The sequence below is a fragment of the Zootoca vivipara genome, chromosome 3 (assembly GCF_963506605.1).
Source record: "Zootoca vivipara chromosome 3, rZooViv1.1, whole genome shotgun sequence".
NCBI lineage: Eukaryota > Metazoa > Chordata > Lepidosauria > Squamata > Lacertidae > Zootoca > Zootoca vivipara.
In genome coordinates, this window is record NC_083278.1 from 72067400 (window position 1) to 72093951 (window position 26552).

The 26552-nt window shown below is 47.8% G+C and overlaps 1 protein-coding gene and 1 long non-coding RNA gene across 2 annotated transcripts; one reads left to right on the forward strand and one right to left on the reverse strand.

The window, feature by feature from the left end:
- Window positions 1-802: 802 nt before the first annotated feature.
- On the reverse strand, window positions 803-16023 carry DLL1 (delta like canonical Notch ligand 1). Its single transcript, XM_035108501.2, has 11 exons — window positions 15893-16023; window positions 14832-15164; window positions 13535-13595; window positions 12953-13210; window positions 8465-8525; window positions 7354-7484; window positions 7008-7177; window positions 6675-6891; window positions 2926-3718; window positions 2686-2800; window positions 803-1463 (listed from the first exon to the last, which is right to left on the reverse strand). The coding sequence occupies exons 1-11, from the start codon at window positions 15950-15952 to the stop codon at window positions 1458-1460; spliced, it is 2205 nt and encodes a 734-aa protein (XP_034964392.2). The 5' UTR covers window positions 15953-16023; the 3' UTR covers window positions 803-1457.
- An 832-nt stretch (window positions 16024-16855) lies between these two features.
- LOC132591906 (uncharacterized) lies at window positions 16856-21481 on the forward strand. The gene is made up of 3 exons (XR_009557360.1): window positions 16856-17040; window positions 17200-17322; window positions 19822-21481. It is a non-coding gene; the product is annotated as an uncharacterized LOC132591906 (long non-coding RNA).
- Window positions 21482-26552: the final 5071 nt, after the last annotated feature.

The following is a 26552-nucleotide window of genomic DNA, read 5'->3' on the forward strand; positions in this document are numbered from 1 at the left end:
TACATTCAGTTCACAATGGTTTCCTGAAGGCAGGCTTTAGCTTACAGTTGCAGTTACATTTATAGAGATACAAAGTCTGGCTTCCTTCTCTGTAGGGATGAGCCATGTGCTGCTGGCTGAGAGCCAGCAGAGAGCAAAAGGCAAAATGGAGAGAAGGGCATCAAGAGAGTATCAAGAGGAAGATGGCGGTGTGACTGGCCCTTTGATAGGGTCTGCCAGGGTCACGCCCATCTACCTGGTCACACACATTGCTCCAGACCAGGTGTGACAGGAAGTCCTCCTGGCTGGAGCAACATTCCCCTGTGTGTCCACTCTGGGCAAACAGGAAATGATGTATTTGATTGCTTCACTGATGTTACATCCCACAAGTTTTACTAGCAAACCAGAGGTTAAACTAACCCTTTCCAGCCACAGGAGGAGTGCAAGCATTCGCACAACTACACACTGCAGCTGACATACTAATATGTCCCGACACACAGTTTGGAAAGTTCTGCTCTAGGGTCTCTCCCAGCCCAACTGGAGATGCCAGGGATTTAACCTGGCATGTTCTGCATGCAAGAAAGGTGCTCTATCACTGAGCTATGACCTGAGAGCTGCATGCATTGAGTCCAAAGCCATGCAACTCTGATATGGAGCAAGAAATGGAATCATCTATCCGTCCATCTGCCTTCAGATGACAATGATGAATAATAGAATTTGGTCCAACAGTGTTAAGTTTAAAAAAACAAACCCACAAATGATACTTTGGATATCATTAATAATATTTATTTTGGAAAAATAGTTTAAAAATGAATTTCTTCATTAACCAAAAAAAACAGTAAAAAAAAACCTCAAATAACATTTTGCACAATATTCCATAAATACATTATATACAAAAAATATAGTCACATAGACCCGAAGTGCCTTTGTACATATTTACCAAAAAAATTAAATTATAAAAAAGAAATGTCACAAAATACTCAAGCTTTACAAATATCCTGAAAATAATTTTTTACAGTTTAAAAAAAATAACACACTTTCCCCCCACCTAGTAAAAACACATTTTAGTATAAAAAGGACAATAAAGGCAGTGTTTGTATCTCTAATTCAAGAAACGACTGGCTCATAAGAATCCAAAATATACACTTCAGGCAGTGCATGCTTCTTATGTAGGAATTAAGTCCGTTCATTTAAATATATATAGGAAAAAAAGCAACTGACCATAGTGCAATGATAAATAGTCATAAAAGGCAGTGCAACAGGTATCTTTGAACACAGACCCTGGCCTAGTGTCCACCATGTATTATTTGCAGTCACTTTTTGCTAACTTCAGTAGAGAACCAGCTCAGCCTGAATTTAGTTTCTCAGCAGCAGTCAGTGAAGGAATCTCTCTCCCTTTCTTGTTCAGCAGCATTCATTGGGGCATATCACCTTTGAAAATTGTTCCAAAACAACAATCTTGCCATATCGTCTTTCCTTTACACCTGCGTAAAGTTGGAAGGAGGGAGAGAACGCAAAAGTGAATTGATGAAGGCACAGAATATCAGGCACAAGACCTCCCAGTACCGTACTATGCCAGATATAGAAAACAGACACTTGTCTGGTCACCTGCAGTAAGCAAGCTTCTCCTCCAGACAATTAATTTTATGGAAACTGGTTCTTCACTTTATGCCCCCAATAAGTACAGGTGGTTTAGCAGTATTTGTGTAGACCAGGCATCCCCAAACTGCAGCCCTCCAGATGTTTTGGACTACAATTCCCATCTTCCCCAACCACTGGTCCTGTTAGTTAGGGATCATGGGAGTTGTAGGCCAAAACATCTGGAGGGCCGCAGTTTGGGGATGCCTGGTGTAGACTAAGCAGCACTTAAGTGGAATTACTTGCAAGGCTGATGAATCTATCATGCAAGAAGGAAGGCTGGGAACAACAATTTGCATACAGTCTTATACATTCTCAGAAGCAGATGCCTTGTGGAGTCTCCCCTTGAATCACAGCCCACCTGATGCCTTTCTCTTTAAGGACACATTTGTGATTTTGTACTATTAAAGTACCTAACCTAGTAACTGATGCAATCCACTGGAATCGGTAGGAGACTTTTCAATAGCAATGGATACACATACAACCTTTGGGGCAGTTTCCTTAGAACAGGCATAGGCAACCTTGGCTCTCCAGATGTTTTGGAACTACAACTCCCATGATCCCTAGCTAACAGGGCCAGTGGTCAGGGATCATGGGAGTTGTAGTTCCAAAACATCTGGAGAGCCAAGGTTGCCTATGCCTGCCTTAGAACATAGAACGTAGTCCATCCATGTCTACACAATAACAGGTTTACCAGCCCTACCTGGAGATTCTGGGGACTGAACCTGGGACCTTCTACATGCAAACCATGTTCTGTACCACTGAGCATAGCGTTATAGGCATCTACTCTGGAATTGCTCTACTGACTTTCCACCGGACTACTCCAATGTACTAAACCAATGAATTCCTCTTCAAGTCCCCAGTTGCAAAGAACAGCTTGAAGAACTGGGTTGCATCAGGAAGAGCAATAGATTGCGGGATTCAATTAAGAACAACAAGGCAAAGCCAGATCCAATTTCAGCTAGCTGGCACAGCGTCGGTAAGCGGACAGAATTTGCTGGCCGACTTGTTAGCTGGGAAGTTGGATCGGTAAGTTTGCCTTTTGAGCGCATTAGAGAATATACCAACCTCCGTTGCTATGATGCATTCATCTTTCTCTTCTGATATGACATACACCGACTGGTACTTTGTGTCTTTCGAAGTGGAGTATACCGATTCTGGCCGTTTCCTTTCAGACAGTTCACTACAAGCCAAAAAGAAAACAGGACGCAAGGATGAGACGGCTGCTTTGGCGACCAGCTCGAATAGGCTGCCTGGACTTCACAAGGGGTATGCTGACCCGCCCCCTGCCACCCTTCCTTGACCTACCTCTTTAATTGTACTGCGCCTATCTCCTCTGCCTCGGAGTCGTATGTGTCACACTTAGCTTCACGTTTGCTGTGTTCCTCTTTAACAGAGTCCTCGTTCTTTAGTTCATGCACCAAATTGTAATCCACTGACGGGTACCGGGCTTTGTAGCCATTTTTGTCCGCATTATCGCTGTGGAAGTCCACTTTCTTGTTGGTGTTCTTAATCTGGGTGGTGCCAATGACGCTGATGGAAATGTCCTTCTCTCGCTGGCAATTGGCCAGGTTGTTCATGGTCTCCGTCTCGCTTCTGCACGGGTCGGGCTGCTGTTGCCTCTTCTGCATCTTGAGCCGGAAGCAGACAACCACAGTGGCACAGCCAAGCAGCAACATCAGGACCAGGATAATCCCGGCGCATACTGCAATCCAAGGGAACTGCGAATTCTGCCCCTCGGTGTACTTCTCAGTGATGTCAACCGTCACTGCCCCCGGAGGCTGTTCGGGGAGCAAAAACTGGCAGTTCAGCCCCCCGTAACCAGGAGCGCACTCACACACGTAGCGGTTGTTCCTCTCGTGGCAAGTAGCCCCGTTGTGGCAAGGGCTGTGTTCACACTTGCTGACGGGAGTGCTGCAGTTCTTCCCACTGTAACCCGGAGGGCAGGTGCAAGAATAATCATTCACCCCATCTTGACAGGTCCCGCCATTCAAGCAAGGAAAGGAAGCACAATCGTCCACATTATCGTCGCAGTGTCTTCCGGTGAAGCCAGCCGGACATTGGCATATGTAGGAATTCCCCAGATCAACACACTGGGCTCCTGCAAAACATCGGAGAGGACAAATGAGATCAGTGTATAGCCCAGGCCATATAGGAGTGACCATTTATTGCATTTGCAAAACTGCCTTTTCGCCAAGGAGCACGTGAGATTTTTCTATTTTATTCTAGCAACAATCCTATGAGGTAGATCTGGCTGAGAAACAGTGACCCAACCTTCATGGCCAAGTGGGGTCATGACTCCAGATCTCACAGGGCCGAAGACAAGCCTCTTATCCATTATACAACGCATCTTTTCAGTTCCCAGTCGACAGCATCCTTTAAACAGCCCTGTCAGACCAACGGCTCGTCCACACTTTTGCCCAATCTGCATTTGGATCGTATTGTGTACCGATTAATTTCCCTGGGCCCAAGAGCCTTTCACATTGCTCCGAGGATTGTACTTTGTAAAAATCTCATCTTCTCCACAAATGAAACTCGGTTTAAGCAAAATCTCTTTGGTTTCTCCATGCACACTGCAAGATCCAATTTGATGGGTAAGACTGGATTTTTGAGAGGCACAGCCATGGCACAATGAGAAAAGCTTCCAGTCCCATTGGAATTAAATGGTACACAATAAGATCAAAATGCAAGAGAAATTGAAGATAATCCCTGAAGTTTTGCAGTACTCACAGCCTCAAAGCATACTACTTTGTTGTGTAGGAAAGCAAGGAGAACATAGCCCAAAGAGATGAGCCTTCGTAATGGTAGAATACTCAAGGGAAGCCCAGTGCAATCAAATGTCTCATTACAGGGCTTCCTTTCAGCTACAGGATTGCAGCTTCACTCTGACACACATAGTTGGCAGGCTGCCTTCAAGGCATGATGAAACATATTGCCCACTGAGATCCATCAGAACTGAGGCTTTAAAAGGAACTTGTAAAAATAACTTGTTAAAAAAAAAAGATCCACAGGCCTTTAAGGCGTACTCTGTTATCAGCCAGTTTTATGGTTCCTACTAGAAACAGTTTTTGAATCATTTATAATGGGGTGGGGAAACCTCAGGCTTAGGGGTCAAATCTCTCTGGGCCTCACTTTACAGCCCTGAGGACTCTAGGCTGCAGCCTCCCTGGTCCTGCTCTGCATCCTTCTCTTATGGTTTTACCTGGCTGGAATGTGTCCTGGAAGTGTGATATCACCTTTTGCTTGCCTGGGTGGAGGATGGAGAGTGGTATGTGTCTGGGCATGCCTACTTGGGCCACTTCCATTACTGGTAGGAGGGCCCTGGAAGTTGCCCCCAAGGGAACCCCATTTTATCACGGCTACCATATTTTTCCATGTATAAGACTGGGTTTTATTCCTAAAATATAATGTCCAATATTTGGGGGCATCTTATGCATGGGGGCCATCTCCCCCCATTTTCTTCAATCGGAGCCCCCAAAATAGGGGGTGTCTTATACATGGGGGCATCTTATAGACGGGAAAATACGGTACATCTTGATCAGGTGTGTCTAGGATTCTAGTGGACATTTTGTATTTGGTTGGTTATGTGATTTTATTGTTGAGGAGCTGCTCTGGGGGGTCTGCAGAAAGCCAAGATAAGGATTTGTAAAACAAATAAATGAAATGGTTTTGCGGTCGCCTGTGTCAGTGACATACATCACTGTTCCAGCGTTTCAAAGGGGTGTGTTCTATATAGAAAACAAATGTCCAAATCCGGTGACCCAATTCTTAAACACACAGAGTAGGACATATAGTCAGTGTATCAAGCTGGTCCAGGTCGTTTCTTAAAACCTGAACCGCAACAAAATCTGAAGCATAAGCAATAACCTTACTTACTAAACTCAAGCCAAAAGTGCAATTAAAAAGAACAAACAGAGAATAGGAAGCGGCCCGCCTGATGCTAATTCCCTCAGCTGAAAAGCAGAAGATCAAACTGGTTCTGCTCTCTACACTCATTGCTTAAGACCGTATTACAGGAACAATTTGGGAAGAGCAACAGGCATGGACATGGGGATTTCTTCTAAGTCTTTGGGTCCATTTAGACATTTAGCAGAAGAGAGTCACATGGCCATTTCCTAGACTGCACAACTTCAGGCTACTTTGGGGCAGGCACGGGGAGCAGAAGAGGAGAGTTCTCATGGGTGTGAATACTTCCTCATAAGAGATGGCTCCCTTTCCTGATATGCTAGGTTTTCCTTGTTTAAGGAGCATTTGGGAGAACAAACTTCCAAACAATGCAACCTTCCAGCCACAGGATGAGCAGCGATTTACTCAACTGAAAAGGGAAAGCTGACACTGTTGGGAAACACAGCATTTATACTAGGCAAGACGGATGCGCAGAACAATCCTTTGCGTGTCTACTCAAAATTAAGAGATACTGAGTTCAATGGGAATTACTCCCAAATAAACATGCGTAAGACTGCAACTTTTCAAAGTTACACCAAAAGGGTCTTGCTGAGTCAGGCTAGTGGACAACCAGACGCGGGGTGGGGTGAGCAAAGCAGCATTTTGCTGCAGGTCCCATTTATTGTCTCTTTCATTTTCAGGGTTCCAGTTATAAACCACCTTGAGCACCTCAGGATAGTCACTGCAAAAATTCTATCCAAAACTAAATGCCCTCCTTCAAAAGATGTCGAGCCAATATTCACCCACTGTGAATTTTTTAAAAGATGCTGCTAAGTTTGTATGTTTTTCCCCCGTTGGCACAATCCAACCCAAGGCCACAACACACTTCAGAGTAAGCCCCACTTGAACAATGTGGGCCTTCCTTCTGATAAGCATGCATAAGCTGCATACATCTCTCATGACACTACTTGACTTGGATTGGATCTTACTCTTCCTCTGCTAAAACAGGAATTCACATTATGGGGCGTCAAGTCAACCTCAATGGGAAGTTCATTCACTTCCCCTTAAAGATACACAAACTTAAATGGGAAGTTCATTCAACTTTTCATTGACAGTCATGGCAAAATGCTCATTAATCTTGAACGGATCGGTCAAAGACTGGTTTAGCTTACCATTAGCACAGGGACTGGAACTGCAATAGTCAATTTTCTTTTCACAGTTAAATCCAGAGTAACCCACTGGGCAACGGCAGCTGTATCCACCTTCCGGGTTGTCTGTGCATCGCCCTCCATTGAAGCACGGACCATCAGCACAAGTCATTGCTCCCAACTCACAGCTTTTACCATAGAAGCCAGGTGGGCAAGTACAAGAATAGCTGTTCTCAAGATCCTGTTGCAAAGAAGAGTGTGGTATTTAGAAGCCTATACTGCATACCGAGATTACCGTAAGCATCTCTTAAAACTACTTTTTTAAAAATAATAATAATAATATTTTTAGAAACTTACAGTACAGCTCCCTCCATTCTTGCAAGGATTGGCATCACATTCATTGATTTCAATCTCACAGTTGGCTCCGGTGTAGCCAGGACGGCAAGAACAGGTGTAGCTCCCTTGGCCAGTGTTAGTACAAGTGGCACCATTCTTGCAAGGCTTGTGGTGAGTACAGTAATTGAGATCTACAGAAGATTAAAACAAGAGGCATGTCTGTAAGGACACACACGGTTTCGCAAGGACATTACACAGCTTCCAGAAGCAACTCCACTGTAAGCTATTCCCAGGTAAGCATGCATAGGATTGCAGTCTTAATTCAAGGAAGATCAAGCCATGTTACTATGAAAGGTGAAGAACTTACCCTGGTTACAAAAGAGACCGCCCCAGCCTTCCTGACAGTTGCACTGCCAAGGCTGTTGACAGGTACCATGAAGGCAACCTGGGTACCGGATGCACTCGTCACAGTAACGCCCCTGCCAACCAACTCGGCATCTATTTTAAAAAAATCAAAAATACCAGACTATCAGTACAGGAAATCCTACCACAAACTGCAAACCCATTGAAGCAAAAAACAAAAACAGAAAACCCCAGGGGGGGAACACTTCCTTAACAATCAAGGAAGCCATATTCCTAAACTATTAATAGATGATTCTTTTGCAGCCTGAATATGGTATTTTCCATTCCATTCAAGCTCTTTGATTTGAATGGAACTCATTTCGGGGCGTAAAGTGCTTAAGATGGTGGCCTTGGTTTATTATTGATCACACTTCCACCCTTCCTCCAAGACCAAGCACCCCCAAAGTCGGCCCTCCAGATGTTTTGGGACTACAATTCCCATCATCCCTAGCTAACAGGACCAGTGGTCAGGGATGAAGGGAATTGTAGTCCCAAAACATCTGGAGGGAGAAGTTTGGGGATGCCTGTCCAAGACGTTCTGCACAGTATACATGGGATGATCCCATTTGATCCCACCAACCCTGTATCCTGAGAGATCTCCTAAGGCCAACTATTTTCGTAATGTAGAAGAAATTTAGACCCAGGTATTCTCCTAAATATGACACTCAATCTTCTATTCTACAGCACGCCAGCTCTCCATAAGATTTGGTTACTGGAATTGCAACAACCCTGCCTCATTATTGCAGCTATCATTTAAGTGATTGTAATTTTTGCCAGGGCTTCAAAAGGTCATCAAATTTGAACTCATTATGGCTGAAATCCTATGGACTCCTGCTAGGAAGTAAGCCTCATCCGAATGCGTCATTTCCTAGTGAAAGCTGAACAAGACCGAGATGTAAGCCGAGACTTGGGGGGGGGGGTTCAATTTCAGGATTAATACTTTGACTTCATATTATTGGGACGTCTCACCCAACCATCGGGTAAAACTTCTAAGGCATTTCATGTCATCTATTTGGAATTCTCAGATCAAGTCTGCAGGCAGGAGGGGCAGAGGAGGAAGAGCTCCGAAAACTTACTTGCATTCCCCAGGCTTGTCGCAAAATCCATGCTGCTCATCACATCCAGACAAGCAAATTGCTGAAAAACACAAAGGAGCAGAAATATACAGATAAGCCTTTGGGGGGCAGGGGGGGTGAGTCAAACTCCTTTCACTAGAGATGAGTTGGTAACAACAGCTGAATTAAACTCTGGCGTATTGATCTTGCTTAATAACTGGGTCCTTTACTTATCGCCAGGGATGAACATTCCTCTTAATACAGTTGCCCATGGACAAAAGAGACCTCACAATTGCTCCCATTCGCCTTTTCTTCCCGGCAAGGGTCAGAAGTCCTCTCCCTCCACCCCCCACCCCGCCAATCTATGCACACAGCTCCTCCTCTTGCTGTCCTCAGAGTGTGTGTGTGTGTGCGTGTGCGTGTGTGTGTGTGTGTGTGTGTGTGTGTGTGAGAGAGAGAGAGAGAGAGAGAGAGAGAGAGAGAGAGAGAGAGAGAGAGAGAGAGAGAGAGCGCAGATAAGGGTGGACAGCTGGTGTGCAGGGTGCCAGCCAGGACAGCTGCTCTATTGTCTATTCTCTCCCAGCAGCTGCCCCACTGCAACAATACCCCCAACCTCCTGCGGCCAATCAGGGCCAAGATGTGCTTCCCCAACAGCCTATCCCTGCCCAGATCTAATCTATGGCACGCGCAGTGATTTCTCAAGGGGGGGGGGCTTTTTTTCTTCTTATTCAAATAAATAAGTCCAAAGTTCTTTCACACACCCAGAAAGGGAGGCGGGAATGAAGAGGCCAAGGGAGTGCGCGCACACACACAGAGACACACAGACACACAGAGCAATGGCAAAGAAGTAAGCAGGCCAGCAGGAGGGAAGACTTCTGCTCATTACTTTGCCTGGTTATGGAACTCATTAAGCAGGCACTGCAAGTTTTAATTCAACAAAGCAAGCCAGAGACAATGAAGAGCCCCGGAGAAGGAGAAACAGAAGACGAGGAAAAGCTGGGCTGATAATCAGATTGTCTCAAAAAAAAGTGAACTGAATGGGCAGTGGGAATGGGGGTGGGGAAAGGGGCCTATGAGGAAAGCCTGCAGTTTGTTTATTTATTTCCTCTGCTTCTAGGGTGACATCACCCCCATTGGTCCAAAAAAGGTGGCATGTATTCTAACTCACTCGTCAAACTCAGCTTATTAAAAAAGAAAAAGAAGGAAGGAGATACAGTCTACACCAGAAATACAAAGGGGCTTCAGAAGGCAACATCAACTAAGGAGTCAAAGGGAATATTTTCCTAAAGCCATTTTATTCTCCGCTCCTCCACGTCTAATGTGAAAGGAGGTGGCAAGAAGACTGAGTGTTATGATGGGAAACACAAGCTCTCTGTTTGCTGCATTGGCTCTGAATTCTGCCCACCCTCTCTGCACAGATACTGAGCCTGGGCAGTGTCAATCCATTCAATAGTGTTTTCTTTAATAAAAAAAAAAGCACACAGATACAAACAGCGGCAATTACATTGGACACATCTTATCTCAATGGCAAGGATCCAACTTACTACTTTAGACACACCCAAGGACCTGGGACATGCCCAGTGGCCTTTGTAAGCTTTTGTTTTCTTTTGAATAGCACACAGCCATACCATATCACAATCTGCTTTTGGAAGTTCCCTCAGGTGGCATGGTGGAGTGCCAGACCCATTGGAACATGTGGAACTTGTGGGGTGCACTTTCAGATCCTGGTTTGTTGATGTTTTGGTACAGCTCCAGGCCATTTTTTGGTGTTGTTGCCAACCCTGGCTCACTAGGTTTGGGACAAGGACATTCAAATTTATCTTGCCAGGCTATAAAATGTAGCTGCATGCCTCCAAACTTCCGTGGGGGTCCACGGAAGGGCAAGGGGAGAACAGTCCTCCTACCGCCAATAAACTATAATCCCCGAATTCCCACCTTTTAAAAAAATTAAAAAATCCCAAGAAAGATTTTTATTGTCAATCCCAAGAAAGGAGACAATATGTGCAGACACTTCTCATTTTTGATGAGCACTCAGCCTGCCCACTGCCTTTTAGTGCTCCACCCCAGGAAAATACACCCCCCCTCCCAAAAAAAGGTTCTATGGACACCCATGTTTCCTCCACTATCAATACTGCTGTCAATGACATTACCAGAACTGAAACTAAGAACTCAAAAACTAAATAACTAAATAAGACCTTAAAAAAAACCCAACCATATGGGATGCAATTCAGATGTCACTGAAGTCAAGGAAAGAATGTTCACTGACTTTAGGGTGTGGGTTGCATTTTCCGCACCTTCGAGTCAACCAACTTCAACACTTCCCTTGAATTTCCCTCTGTGTGTGTGTGTGTGTGTGTGTGTGAGAGAGAGAGAGAGGGAGAGAGAGAGAGAGAGAGAGAGAGAGATTGTTCTTTATGCTGGCCTGATCTTTGGGAGAGGGAGATAGTCTTTAACAACTTTAAAGTCCCAAGTGCAGAAATGCAGCTGTCAATCAGCAGAATGACTTTTAGGAATGTTTCAATGTGTGTCCTTGATTTTCATCTTTATTTTGTGTACATCTATCTGCCCTTCCTCCCAGAGGAGCTTGGGTGGCAGAGAGTGATATATCAGAGTGGGAGGAGGGCTAACCTTCCAGGTGTTTGAGGACCTCTGGTTTGAAGCTGGGGTGGGGGAGGCAGAGTTTCCCCACCCCTTTTAGAGAATTCTGTTGGCATTCTGAGTTGGAAATGTCAATGCAAATTTAGCATACTAACTCTAGCACTTAATATATTATCTCATTGTCTCATTATTATGGATTCTTATCTCATTATACATGATAAAGCCATCTCACCCCTTGCTTTTCCCTGTAAGACCAATTGCAGTCGTTAACTGTCTTTACCACACTTATCAGCCAATCACCCATTCCCACCACCCTTCTGAGTAATACCCCTCCCTACCCTCTCACTATATGCCTGTACTATAAGGGTCTGGTGACCTGTTTCAGTGTATCTGGAGAAGTATGCATGCACACGAAAGCTCATACCAATGACAAACTTAGTTGGTCTCTAAGGTGCTACTGGAATTTTTTAATTTTGTTCTAGCACTTAATGCCACCATGAGCCTTATCTCTTATGCAATAATAGGGAAAGTCCTCCCTCTGCTAATAAAACAAGAAGTTGTCGCTGAAAAAAGGGGAAAAACTGATCGGGCTGCTAAATAGTGGTTAAACTATTTGACTACATTCGGTTCATAGGTTTGCTATGTAATGTGCATGTTAAATAACTAAGAGGGGATTAGCTATATTAGACTTGACACTATTGATTAACAATCATGTTATGTCACACAGGGCAAGAACTTGGTGAAGCTGTATACATTTTAATGTGCATTACAAGCAATTCTATGCATATTTACTCTGAAGTAAGTATCTCTGTGTTCAATGGTCCTTTACTCTCTGGTAAATATATTTGGGACTGCAGCCTTATCTATTGTATGTATAAAATGTGTTTACTGTTTATGTTAGTGGATATTCTTAATTTTTTGGAATTTGGCAAATGTTTAAAGAAAGAAAAAGAACTAAAAGTCAGGAATGTGTTGCAGGTGCTGCCAAAAATTCTGTAAATTAATAGTAAGTCTGATACCCTATAGTAGGAAAAGGCAGTGGGGTCACATTTATTGGTGTATTTGTTCAGAAAAGCACTTGCTGAAAAATTGCCAATTCAGCTACATGCAGTTGTTTTGATGCTCACAGCCAATAGATAAGACAGGCTGCAGGAATGTTGTAGAAATGTGTATGTTTTAATGTGTACTATAATACCGTTAGCCCAATTGGTAACATAATACTATGTTAGTCAGACCCACTGGTTGCCACTGGTCACCTACCATTAAGGAGGAGCTAGGAATTCTGTATCTGCTAGGCGTGGGGTGGGAATAAAATGCTCTAAATATTTGTCAAAAACAGTCTATATAGCTCCCATAATTATTTTGCTGATTTGCCCTGAAGGTGATGTTTATTTTAGGTCAGGTTCCTGAATTCTGCACCTTTGGATTTTTGTTGGCAATTTCTAAGGATCCAATTCAGCCAGTGTCAAGCACTTGCAAATTCCACTGATTTTAGTGGGACAGCCAAGCACCTGTTTTACTCTCCCAATAAAAGTCATGCAAATCCAAAATGTTGGCTGCATCATGTCCATAACTTTGCTAACAGGAAGTCTCCTAATGCCTTGCACCTTCTTCTTTCTCTAGGAGCTCATCGATCTATTGCCACCAAAAAGAACTGGGTCCAATATTATTTGCTGTTTGGTGTACAAAGCAGTTTTTGTAATTCTAATATATTATATTTTATCCTTATTCCTTAATGACCAATTTCATTATATGATTGTTGGTATGTGGCTTTTTAAATTCTCCCTAGCAAGCACACTCATTTCTGAATGGGACATGTTTGCACCAATGCATGAGCCAGAAAGAGAGAGAGAATTGCTGGCAACAAAGAATTTTAGAAAGACAAATGAGGGTTTCCTTGAGGACACTCACGGTCAGTGCAGTACTGCCCCTTCCAGCCAGGATTGCAGACCTTCTCCCCACGCTCTCCACAAGTGAAGTGGCCAAAGGCATCATCCCTGGGGCGGCAGAAGACAGAACAGCCCTCTCCGTAGTAGTGCTCATCACACACAAAACGGTAGGAATACTTGAGGTCAGTGCGGCCACTGCTGTGCAGGTCCTGGGACCATTCTTCGCCAACAGTCAAATGTCTCTGTGTAGCCAGGCGGCTAATGAGGCGTTCTGGATTCTCTGCAAAACAGAAGGCAGGGGGTGGGGAAGCAGAGAGAGAGAGAGAGAGAACAGGAATGCAGTTAAATAAATTGAAAGCTTAAGATTACACTGGAAATTTAGAGTAGTTCAGGGAGGGGTGAGAATTTTTTAAGCAGGTATGGAAAAGCTATAGGTTGCCACTGATCCTGAACCCAGGTGGAATTGTCCCACTGGCTCCAATGGGACTTCCTTAGAAGTAAGTGACTGCTATTGGGACTGGAAAAGTTCACTAACTGGAAAAGCAGGCATATCATGGACCCATAAAGTAACAGTCCTAAGTGGAACTTGGAAAAAGCCATTTACCTGTGTTGAGGTCATCAGGGGAGTCTGTGTGCAGCGCTTCAATGATGAGAGAGAAAGTGCCCTGGAAAATAAGATTTTTAAAGAACACAGAGAAAACAATGAGAGCAAACCTCTACAGTCAGCAGAAATAATATGGTCACAGGAGGGGCAGGAATATGTGTGCCCAGCCAGCATGACTCTCTGATCCCCTGACTCCAGCCTGTTTTCACTTTCCTCAAGGAAATGGCAGCGCTTTTTGAAAAGTTGCTTCCTGGCCTGTTTTTTCAGCCTGCTCCGCACAGGATGTGGTGTTAAAAAGGAGCAGAGAGGGGAAGGGGGGGGAGGGAGCGGGAGAAGGGGCATCACTGTCAGCCTTCACACTTTTTCTCTGCACAGTGCCTGAGAGGTAATGGGCTGGAGAAGATAGTGGGGTAGATGAAGCCCTTGGGAATTCCGGGCAGAAATGACAATGACATAACCATTTCCATAATGGAAAGGCAGGGGGAATGGAGTCGCTATAAAGTATGTGCAGCCACCCCTATTATCACCCTCCCTCCAGCTGACTGGCTGAGGCCACTAATGAGACACAAGCTGGCCCTGCCAACAGTATTGCGAGGTCAGAACTGCTCTCTCTGGAGCACTAATCTGGCTTCACTCCTCGGAAAGCAGGGAGTTGCAGATACATTATGACACTAATGTGCCAATTCTGGACCAAAAGGATGCAGCCTTGAAGTCAGGAGGTCGCTTTGCATTAAAAAGCATCTAGCAACCTTGGCAGCGGCAAGCAGCCATTAACTTGGCAGCAGCATAAGCAAGGTCTCGGGAAGGAGCAAGGGCATATCGTGGGGAGTTGTGGAGAAGCCACACTCTTTTGAGCTGCGCTATTGCATCAAAGGCTACAAATAAAAACACACACAGAAAGCTCTCTTCCTGATTCCTTCCCTGCTTCTGAATCCACAGTCCCACCCCAGTCTTGACAAGCACTGGAAAGGTTAAAACGCCTAGTTAAAAAGCAAGTTTCCCCCAGTCTTCTGCAGCAGCCTTATCTGACCATGAGCCTGCGCTCACTAATCTGGAATCCTAAAAGTGCACTTACGCACAGGGAACGGCAATTCTAATCTGTATTTGTTCAAACAATACTAGGAGACAATACTGGGAGACCAAAGCGTGTTAATGCTGTGCGTTAATTGCCTCAACCGCTTGTCTATTGAGATGGGGGGGAGGATCCAGGGAAGCGATGGCACCTTTCCTTAGCTTGCGCTGCTCTCCCCCTCCCCCCTCCCCCCAGCCTCCCTGTTCTTTACCCGGGTGAACTTACCGGCCAGGTGAAGCCGAAGGGAAAGCGGATAGGGTTGCTGAAGGAGGGGTCGCTGCTGGCGGCGTTGTCGGGCACGCTGAAGGAGTTCGCCCCGAGCACTGGGGTGATGGAGCTGCCGTAGGTACAAGGCGGCTCCGGGGACACGCTGGCTTGGTAGTGCTTGAGGCAGACGCGGAAGAAGGTCTTGCAGTCGCACTGCTGCAGCCCAGGCGCCGCGCCGCCCCTGGGAACGGCGCCGCCGAAACCCTCCCGGCAGCAGTTGCGGTTGCCCAGAAGCCCCTTCTTGTTGACGAACTCCTGCAGCTTCAACTCGAATACACCGGAGCTCCAGACCTGCAGGAGGAAGCAGGAGCGGGAGCCACCATTAGCAACTTAGTGGGGAACGTGGGGGGGGGAGATCTTGGCCCTCGGAAATGGAGCCGCAAATTGGCGATTGGGAGGCGAGCGCCAAGAGGGGGGCGGAGCAAATTTATCAATGGAAGTTCTGCGCTGATTTCAGGCAAGGCGGCGCGGGGGTGGGGGACAGCGGCTGCGTGCGTTCGCGCAACGCGCCTCCCGCAGAGCACAATGGCCAGGCCCCCCGCCGCGTCGAACGCAACCGCCGAATTGTCAATGGCGAAGCTCCCCATTGATAGCACCTCGCGACGCTCCGACAGGGGGCACCTGCGCAGCAGAGTTCGCGTGCCCTGAGTACCGGAGTTCCGCTAATACTGGGGCGCCAGCAAACCACCGAGGTGAACTCTCGTTCTCTCTGTGCCGCGCGCGTGTATGTGTGAACGCGAGCGCGTGCGTGCAGACGGTTCTCCACTAATACGAGGGAGGGGGCGACAGGAACCCATTGGGGGGAGGGGAGAAGGGCAACGCTTCGTTACAGATCGCCACCCCCCTCCGCTCCGAGTCCCCAGCCCTCGGTAACCCTTCAACTTTCCCGGAGAGGTGCAACGCGCCAACTTCTGCTATCTACGATGCCTTGCGGGTTTCAAGAGGTTTGTCAACACGACCGCACGCGCGCAAATATGCATTATATACACAAACATGCATTATATGCAGCCGATGCTTACCTGGCAGGGGAACTGAAGCACGCAAAAGACCACTAGAGTCAGCGTGGACTGACCTCCCATTCTGAGAGGGAGTGAGTTGCCCAAGAGATATTGGGGCTTCTTTCCTTGCCGTCCCTTGGGGAAAAGGAAACCGCAAAACAACAGGGGCGTTTTGACAAGAAGATGGGTCCCGACAAACCTCTTGCTCCCTTAGCCCGGCCGGAGGGGAATTAGAAGGGAGATGTGTGAGTTTCAAGTCTCTAGCTCTTTTCCCGTCGATGCAGATTTCGATACGCCCTTTGGATGACTGACAGCTCTTTGGGAGGCGATTGTTTTTAAAGATGAATTAGGCTCGAGGCGCAACTTTTACCCTCCTCTCGGCTTTTCCTCTTCCCGGCGACAGTTCTGGGCGGCTTCGTTGCGCTTCGCTCCTCTTCTCCCACCAAAGGAAGAGAAGAGCCACTTAATTCCCAGAGGCGGAGAAAAGGCTCCCCAAAGCAGATTAAAATAATCAACGATCTGGAAATCCCTCCGGGGACGAGAAGGAGATAATTCCCGGTGGCTTCAGGCGAAGAGGGCAAGAGGGGTTTTGCTTTGGGCTGGTGGTCTGGGGTTTTTCCCCCCTCTCTTTTTTTAAAGGGGCGGTGGCGGTGGTTTGGGCGGGCGTGTGTTTAAGATTTGCAGTGGGTTGTCAAGCAGCCGCCTTCAAATCCCCCTGGTTGCTGGTCGCCACTTTCTGGCAGAGACCTGCGATCAGTCTGTTTCGTTTTCTTGAAGGAATCCAAGCCCCCGGAAAAAAAAGGAAGGCAAAAGAGGTTTGTCTCGTTTTAGCAGCGACTCCAGAGCAGCTGACTGGCGGCGCCCGCGTGAGAATGTACGCGCTTCCCGGGTCTCCCCTCTCTGGTTCTAGGTATGGGTGATCTTTGCTGTCGCCTTGGATCTGGCAGGCTGTCGGCTTTCCCCCCACTCTCTTGCCCCCCCCCTTTTTTTTGCTCGCTCACTTGCTCTGTAGCGCTACGGATCTGCCTGCGGTCGGGCGCCTGCCTGCCTTATATCTCGCCGGCCGCCTGCATAGCTAATGAGATGCAAATGAGCAGCCCCCCAATCTGGCGAGAGCGGCCACAAAGGAACCACTTTTCCAAGCCCTCCTCTCAATGGATCGCCAAATGGTCAGTGAGCTGTAAAATGGGCAACCCTCCGCCTCTTCCCCTCCCCTGCGGCTCTCACAAAAAGTGAGGGGGGGGGTTCATTTACATTCCTGCAAATTTGGAAGCTGTAAGAATCAACCTTCTCTCCCCCCCCCCCACTCCTTTCCCTTCTGCTTTCAGGGGACGGTCACACACAAGAAACCCACGACCGACCTCTCTTCCACTCACGTCTGAACGTTATAAGCGCAGGAGAAACTCAGGCTCCCGCAGGAAAACAAGCCGAGACTCAGAACGTCTTAAAAGGTGTCAATGTAACACGCACGTTTTATTTTGCTTTTTAAAGTACCTTCTTGGCAACGACATCTATCCGCCGCTAAGGCTATCCTTCGACCGAGGGAAGGAACCAGATCAGCATTACGCCCGGCTGAAACCGAATACCTTGAACCTGGCACGTGGGGCCACTGTGGTATTTTTGAGGGAGGAGAGCAAGCGGGACAATCGCTGTGAGCAAAGTTGTAGTTGTGGGGTGTGTTCAATTTCCCTCCAACGTGGCTACCTATGGGAGAGGTGATCTTGGGGGAGCAAACCGGGGGAGGACGTGGCGGCGGCGGCGGCAAATAAATTTCGAGGATGCGGCAGGACCTCCTGGATGAGTTTAAGTTCCCCAAAGTATCGAGAGCACTTCGGAATCTGCGCACTCCCTTTGCTGATCATTATGCGGCACACACCCCCGAGAGTCTCATGCTCAAACAATCCGGGAAAGACCCATGTGTTAAGTTCCAGGCGGGGGAGATGCGGGGGGGGGAGCTTGGCTGGGTAAACAGTCCTGCTTTTTAAAGACCCAAAAAGAAACACACACCCCTCCTCCCTTTCCCTGAATTCTTGGTGAACTGCATGGAACCGCTCCACTTCCCCTAGGAGGAGGAGGATGAAGATGATCGCCATTCCTGGTTTTTTTTTAACTCTGTCTGCCTTTTTCCTCCTTGAAGCTTAGTTTATTTTATTTTATTTTTTAAAAAGTGAGTTTGGTGTGTGTCGTTCGCGTGGCTGTCATTAAGGCAGTTTGTTATTATGTGAGGCCTGCATCAGTTGGCCCTTTGTGCTCTCAGCTGTATGGTAATGTAGACAGCACCTGCTCCTTGCACAATACAAACGAGAGAAAGAGCTCCCCTCGGCGCACGCTACTGCCTCTACAACAATGTGCACACATTTTTAAAGAAATCCCTTCCAGCCTTCCTTTCCCCTCCCTACCTAAAAAAAAAACTTTATGCCAACCGTCACCTTATTATTATTTTTTACACATCCATCAGACACTGGAGCTTTTGTGTTTGTTAACACACACACACACACACACACACACACACACACACACACACACAGAGGGATGCTGCTGCTGCTTCTGATAGAGCAAGTCTTATTAGTCTCCCTTGCTTCCTGATGGTAGAAGAGTAGGATTTGAACACACAAAGTTTGAAGGTGACTAATTTCGACTTGATGAGGAAAGGGAGGGGGGCCCGAGGAGGCAGAGAAGGCGACTCCCCCCCCATCCACTCTCCCCGCCTTCCTTGGTTTGGGCCTTGTTACAAAACACCTCTGTAAACAAGCAAACAGCACAGGCTAGCCTGGTGTGCTTCATTGGGATGCAAGGTGTAACTGTCTGTGTAAATGTCATTTGAATTGCAACAGAGCTTTTCAGGGGGCTGCTTAAGCTGGTGGGCAAGGGAGACTATTGGGCCACAATGGGTGCCCTGTAGGTATGGCTTGCTCATTCTTCTTTATGGCCACTTTAGAATCGTGTTTTTGCAGGAGGAAATGTGACTTTCATTGAAGCAGATGTCTTGATCAGAAATTATTTTACCATGGAGGGAAGTGGGGGAGGGGGCACAAAAGGAGTGGAGGTGTGGGGAACACACAGTCTAACACTTCTTCAAGTTGCCGGTGAAGGTCAATTAAAAGAAATTCACTATTTGAATGTGCATTGAAGTAGATGAGTCTGTCATTCCAAGCCCTTGACGGTGCCATTAAACCTGGAAACTTCCAACTGAATATAGTAGGTCAGTATTGATTCTGCAGCAGACATTGGCCCCTAACACACAGTTCTTCCCTGCAAAGAAGCAACAGATTTGGTCCTTTCTTGCACTGATTCACACATTAGAGCGGCAGCCTGGCTTAGTGGCAGAGCACATCCTTTGAAAGCAGAAGGTCCTGGCTTTGGTCTCAGGTAAGCAGGCTGGCATGGGTCTGTTTGAGGGTCATTATCAGCCCTGCCAAAAGATGGTACCAGGCCAGACTTGGTTATAAGGCAACTTTGAAGAGTCATCTTACTCTAAGCTGACTTTGCCTTTATTTAAACCCTCAACATGCTTAGTCAGCCATGTCAGGAATTCCTGCTGGAGAACTTTTCTACACCAACTGGCAGTAAGTTTCAGAAAGGGGACCTCCCAGATCCTACCTGGACATACTAGGGAGTGAACCTGGGACCTTCTGTATGCAGAGCAGAAGCTGAGCTATGGCCAATGTTGTCTTGCTAGACCAGACAACAGCCATCCAGTGCAGCATTCCAAGAGATGCCTTCTGCAAAGTCACAAGAAGTCATTGAAGGAGACAGTTCAGAGAGAGATTTCACCTTTCATACCCTTTCCAAGAGATTCTTCCTTCCTTCTTCTTAGGCAGGTTTTTCTTAAGGTTCAATTCAGCTGATCTCCTTGGAATTTTAAGCCATTGATTATTGTTCTAGCTGTGAGTGGATAATTGTCCCCCTTGCTAATATACTTTAAGTGTATTTTCTCTATCTTTCTCTAGGAATTCTGGTTGCCTCATATGCTTCAGGAAAAGAAGAGCGATCCAAAGCTGACATTGGATACTGACACAAAGGCAGGTGAGAAGGAGACTATGTGTTTTGTTGGAGATTTAAGTTGACTGAGAGGTTGGTGGGCAGACACATTTCTATCCCACTCTTTCCCCAAGGGACTTAAGGGTGACATATGTGGGATTCCTTTCCCCTTCCCAACAACCTTGAGAGGTAGGTTAGACTGAGCTAATAACAGACTCAAGGCTATTTGGCCATCTTTATATTTCAGCAGGAATTTGAACCTGCTGTTGCTGAGGTATCCCACAAGACAAGACAAGCTAACCAACAGAGAACTAACATGAAAGAGAATACTAGTGTAAAGCATAAGCACAGCTGCTGGAGCACGAAACCTGAATGCAGTAAATAATTGAACGAGTCACACAAGGTGTGTGCGAGTTTTCACAGACACAGGCAGCAAATTCTCAGCTACAGAGACACACAAGGCTTTTTTCTTTTCTTTTTGCAGTGTATGTATTCTTAAATACACTAGTGGAAATAATCTCACTGACCATGACCTGTTTAGAACTGGCACACATGTCACCTGGGCAGTTTAAGGGGAGGAAGGAGATGATGACGTATCATTTTGAAACAATCGGTTGAAAAACTTGAATGCTCCCATTTAAATCCAGAGTGACGTTTAGATGCATCTTTCTCCAGATGTATATTCATCACACACATTATGGTTTTATACGGTTTATTCTGGATCTGGTTGGTTTGCACATGCGAGAGCTCCTCTCTCCTTCGGCCCAGTCCCACAAACTGGAAGAAAATTGCAATAATGGTGCTGCAGCTTTTTGCTTCCAGGAAGCTGCTTATAGATTTCCAGAAGTCATTCCAACTTCTGGACAGCAACCAAGAGGAATGGACAGGTGTGGACAAGAGGACAGTAAGATGCTGTTCCATAATGCCCTGCCTTCCCCCATTCCTCTGTACTGCACTTTCTTTGGGAACCACAAATGAGATGAAGTACAATGTGTATGTGCATATATCACCACCAGCTTGAGCTATTTAACCAATGCATTCTCTTGCCAACCGTCAGGCTGGAGTGCAATCTACTTTTTTTATTTTTTTTAAAGACTTCTCAAGCCTCATTCCCATTCATGTCTTGCGCAAGAGAAGCTCCCTATAGTTTTTTCTAAGGCATTTGCCAACATTGTGAGTGAGGAGGGAGGGAGAGAAGGAGCGGGTGATGGAATTCTCCCTTTGCTGGATTTGCAGATTTAGGATCCACTGTAGATTGAGCTTGGAAAGGAGAGCGGGGAGGGGGGATTTCGCTCATTTACATTCCTGTTTTGGAAGGAGTGGGAATCAAAAGTTAAACACGCGCAGCGGCTGAAACCCTTCCCTTTCCCCTGGATTGCCCCACCCTTCCCCAAAGGACCCCCAAAATCTCTCCGAATCTTTTTAACCACCCTCCCTTCGCTCTCAAGGATTTGTTAAACTGACGCGGCGCAGATTTCTCGATTAGGCCCGCAAAGCGGAACTGAAAGGCGTCGTAAAATCCGTCAGAATCCTGCCCAAAGCGCTTATTCTCTTCCAACTTAATTTATGCCACGCGATTCTGTATCGGGGAAATCAAGCAGAAAGTTCCTTTTCTTGACTCTCCCCTCCTCCTCCTCCTCCTCTCTCTCTCTCTCTCTCCCCCCCGCCCCGATTCCTTGCTTGTGTGTCCTCTCCCCCCCCCTCTTTCAGATGCTGCTGTGCTAACGGGGAGACTGTTTAACTTAAGTGTTTCTATAGGAGGCTGTTGTAGTTTAACTCCTGCCCACCAGTAGCTGGGCCGAACAAAGGAGGGACTCGAGGTCTAACCATTCATCCTTTCTCTGCGCTTTAATTTTCATTGATTTTGAAGACAAGGGGAGCCCTCAGGGATTCGAGCTGAAGGGGGATGACACGCCTTTAGACGCGATCAACCCCCTAGCCAGCCATCTGCTCCGAACCAAATGGCGTTTTTTCACTCCCAGTTCCTGCGTGTCTCTATACTCCCCTCTCTCACACTTCCAGTCCCGGAGGAGGATTTCTCTCTCCCCCCCCCACCCCCACCCTGCAAAGGCAGCTTAAGTTAGAAGTACGTTGAAAGGACTTTATCCTTCATTTCCCCCCCACACACCCACACCGTCTTTTTTATTTGCGGCGCTTGGGAAGACGGCAGCAGAAAAGGCCATAAATCCTTACCTTCCTCATTAAGGCCGCGCCGCAACCCCTTTTTAAATACTTTTTGATTCCTCAGCAAATTTACTGTACAACGCCGAGCTCATTAGCCAGCGGAGGAGACATATTAGCGGGAGACAAGGAGAAGTTGTCCCTGCAAAAAAAAGGGATTATAAAGTGTGTGAGAGTTGGGAGGGGGTGGGATGCGTGGGTGGGAAGCTGCGGCTCTCTGCCCTCGAAGAAGCTTCCCTGCTTTTCCTTTTCTTGGGGAAACTTTCGTTTTGGCTCCGGAGGATCTCGAAAGAGACTCCGATCCGAGGGCAGCGCGTCGTGGGTCCTTGCAACTTCCGCCAGCAGGGCAGGACCCTAAGCAGCTTGGTGGACTCCGGTGGGAAGAAAAGGCCCGAGGGAACCCCAGGCCTGCTGACTGTTGGAGCAGACCAAGAGTCCCCGTCGCGCCCTCCCCTCCCCACAAATGCCTCGCCCCGTTTCGAAGACGTCGGTGCTAGAGACCACCACCCTCGCATCTTGGGGCAGTGAATCCCTCGAGCTGGCTGGATCCAGCCCGCGATTCGTCAGTATAGTCAGGGGGCCAGTTCCTACATGTATGTGTGCGCAATTTGGTTGCTGAATGCCTGCACTCCACTCTGGCTCCACCGGAACGCGCGTCACGCGAGACGTTTGTCTGCGCGATGTTATGTCTGTCGTGGCTCAGTGTCACCTGCCAGTCTCCCCTCGGTGCCGCTTGAGTAAAAAAGGCACGAAACAAGCCGTTCTGGATCCCCCTCTCCTGACGGGGGAGATGGGATGCAGACCGAAAGGTTACCTTGTGGAACCACAACAGGTCCCAATCTCAGGGCTGCAAAATCTGGGTAAAGGCCGACGCCACCTGAGTGAGAGGGGTCCTTGCCCGTTCCCCTCTCAGCATCGGGGTTCATTATCACGCTAATCGATTCGCAGCAGCAATAGTCAGGTGGCCTAGCGATTGGCCTGTCGGGTGAGGACCAGAGATATGCAGGTTCAAATCCCTATTGCTCCGTGAAACTAATTAGGCGACCCTGAGCTAGTTCTCTCTCAGCCTGACATCCGCCACAAAGTTGCTGTGAGGATGAGATTGAGGTGCGGAAGATATATGTTTAAGCTCCCAGGAGGAATGGTAGGATTAAATTCAATAAATAAATAGCCCCTCCTCTTGTTTGGTATCTTCAAATTGTGGTGCCGGGGGACAAGAAAACCTCACGGGAATCAGACAACTTAACACACAGAGAGAGAGTATTGGGAAGGGTCTTAGCTCAGTAGCTGAGTTGCAGGGGTTGGACTAGATGATCCTCAGAGCCCCTTCCAACTCTCCGATTCTATTATTTGCTTTGCATGCATTTGCTTTGCATGCCTGCATTTGCTTCCCTCCTACCAACCCATAGGCTATGTTAATAAGTGGTGCGCAGACTGAATGATGGAAATGCCAGGCTGCTGCAACCAGGTGCATCGCAGTTCCGCCTAAGACGCGCAGTTCCGCCTTAGGTCTTGCCACGCGTTTGCACTTGAGTTTGGGTGTGGCTGGGAGGGGCGGGACGCGCCTGGTGGTGGGTGCCCGATCTGGCGGTGGAGGAAGCTCTAGATCAACACCCGGGACGTCGCCCCACCTCACCTGTCTCACAGGTGGGATGGGGAGACGTCCGGGATGCCAATTCAGAGGCGCAGCCTCGTGCGTCTGTGGTAAGAAAAGGACACCGAGAGTCCAGAGGCACCATGTTAGCAGAGGTGGGCTTCCCCTCCACCTGGTTAAAAATCGGGCGCTTTTAAGTTTGGCTTAGAAGTTCACGGAAGAACCGTTAGAAGCCTGAAAGATCACACGAGCCTATTCCGACTCCACAAATGCGGAATAACACCCTGCCCACTTCCCCGTGGTGAATGGCCACTTCAGTGGTGCAGTCAAGGCAGGACTTGGGAGCAGAAATCACTCGGGACAGCAGAATGAACAGGTAGAGCCCCACCTCTCATCAGGGTTAATTTACCTATTCTGAATAAAGCAAAGCAATACATCCTCTAAGATGAAAACCTATAGAGCATACAATTACATAACTGCATTATAGGGTGGCGGTGCGGTGCCTAGGCCCTGTTAAATCAGTCCCGTGGAATTCAGGGGTGTGTATAGGATTGTAGCCCTAATAATCCGGATTGAATGAAGGTTTGCAGGACACCATCAGCTCTGGCGTCTTTTCACCTGCTTGATCCGGGAGCAAAATAACTTCAGGAATGCTCCGGAAGTTTATATGGCGCTCGCTGTGGGTTGTGTGTGTGTGTGTGTGTGTGTGTGTGTGTGTGTGTGTGCAAGCACCTGCCCCAGTTGGTAAAACGGAGGACGCACCATTTGGGTGCGAAGAAAACGCGTGCAAAGTTATGTCTGCACGCGGCGCAGCCCGACTTTATTCCTACTGGGAAGCGAGTCTCGCTCAGAGTTCAGGCTGCGATCCTACACATATTTTGACGGGGAGGGGGCATTACATTCAGTGCGGGCCTTCCATTGGATCGTGCTGTGCAGCTACCTCACTCTTATATAATTATAATGTCATTTCTTGCAACCAGACAAACTCTCTTCCTTTTCTAACGTGGAACAGTTTTTACTCATCGCTCCACTGCCCCCTCCCTGCTTCCCCCACCTCTCCCCCTTCTGCTTAGCATGTGCAGGCCACGGAGAATTAATGTGGGAAAGGATTCCTCTCCTGGTCTCCTGAGACTTGTGCCATTGCAACTCCAGCCTTTCACACACCACAGCACAAAAATGAAGTGGGTGGAAAGCAGAGACGGCTTGTTTGGGGCGAGGGGTGTCCAAAGAGGAGTCTGGCAGTTCCAGCCGAACTATTGCTCACACATACCTGTTGGGAACATGCCTTTCCTCCTCCTTTTTTTTTAAAAAAAAGAGAGGAGTCTAATTCTTCAGAAGTTTCTCCCGCAGGTCTGTCGAAAGTTGCAAAGGCATGTGCTGATTATAATAAGAAAGGGCCAGTCGCGTGGCTCAGCTGGCACACAGAGAAGCCAGATGATAGATAAGCAGCAGCCCGGGGGCTCCCCTCCCCCTCTGCTCCCCCCTCCTTTTTCAAATCGCAAATCATCTGCTCCTGCCCTCTCCTCGCCTCTCATTTTCATCACAAAGCTTGTGTGTTTACCTGGGATCCCAGAACCGACGGGGCATTCCTTTGTCTCTCCGATCAGATTGCTGCAGCCAGCTGCTCTTCCCAGCCCCTTCCCTGGGCAAATCTGATCGTGGCCCCAACATGTGGGGTTGGACTTGATTGAAAATGAGGAGTGGGGCGGGGTGGGGGGGGGAGAGAAGGGCCTCCAAAACCGACCGGGACGCTCACTCGAGGGGAAGGGGGCAGTTTCTACCGCTTGGTTATACCCGAGTTATTTCTTTCTTTGCCTCTCTATCCCCCCCAACCCCCCCGCGCCCTTTGGTATCTTGTAGGTTTTGGCTGCTAGCGATCTGCTGGGACAAGGACAAGGGAAATGTCTTTGGGGACAGTGCTCTCCTCTTGCTGCCTCTCCCCCTTCTCTCTAGCCTCCCTCCTCGAACTGGAAAGGATTATTGGTTGAATATTCTTGCGAGGGGCTGAGGTCAGTCGCGTGCCGATGTCTGCCCAGGGAACATCTGCCGGGGCCTTGGAGCAAATAAAGCCAGCCGCGATGGGCCGCGGAGATTAGAGAGAGAGAGAGAACGATGGAGCCCATAGCTCCCCAAAGTAAGATTTCCCCGCAGGGTCGCCAAAAGAAATTGGGGGGGGGGGGGTACACGTGTCTCTCGCTAGGACGACGTCCTTGAATTACTTAGGCGTCTGTAGCCTACAGCATCCACACGACCAAAGGTTTAGAGCCGATCCCCGCGGGATGCGCGCGCATCGCTTCTCCCTCCCCCGCGTAGGCGGGGAGAGGAAGCCTTCGCTCCGGGGAAGGGTGAGCGGAGCCCATTGGGTCAGGAAGAACTGCGCCGGGAGGGCAGGATAGGCGCCCTCCCACGCGTTAGGCAGCGATAGAATTCTGAGCTGTACCATTTCAGGTTGCGGGCGGGGGCGGGAGTGGCTTCTTTTTGGGGATTCGCCTGAGCATAAAGTAGTATCTCCTGAGTAGCCTATCTTAAGCTATCACATCAGAAAGGAGGGTTGAGTTTAGTTAGTGGAGCGGGGTTGTGGAGTCATTTTAAAAGAACAAAAAGCAGGCCATCACCTCTTGAAGTCTGACATGGTACAAGACCCAACCTCTGTCCTCTCAGTCCACCACTTCGTGCAACGTGACTTCCCCACGTGCAAATCGTGGCATGACGTTTCAGTGAGAAATAAGCATGTGTGAACAACACAAGCCTGGATTCTAGCTGGTGGAACCCATCCTTCAAGTTAGGCCGCCTCAGTATTCTAATATGAGATGAAGTAACCCTAGTGCGTGCAGAGGGCATTCTGTTCACCACCAAGTAGTCATAAATAATCCTTCCTCTGACCTGTCACAATGAAAAGGTGGGGCTTCGAGGCAGGCGTTGTAT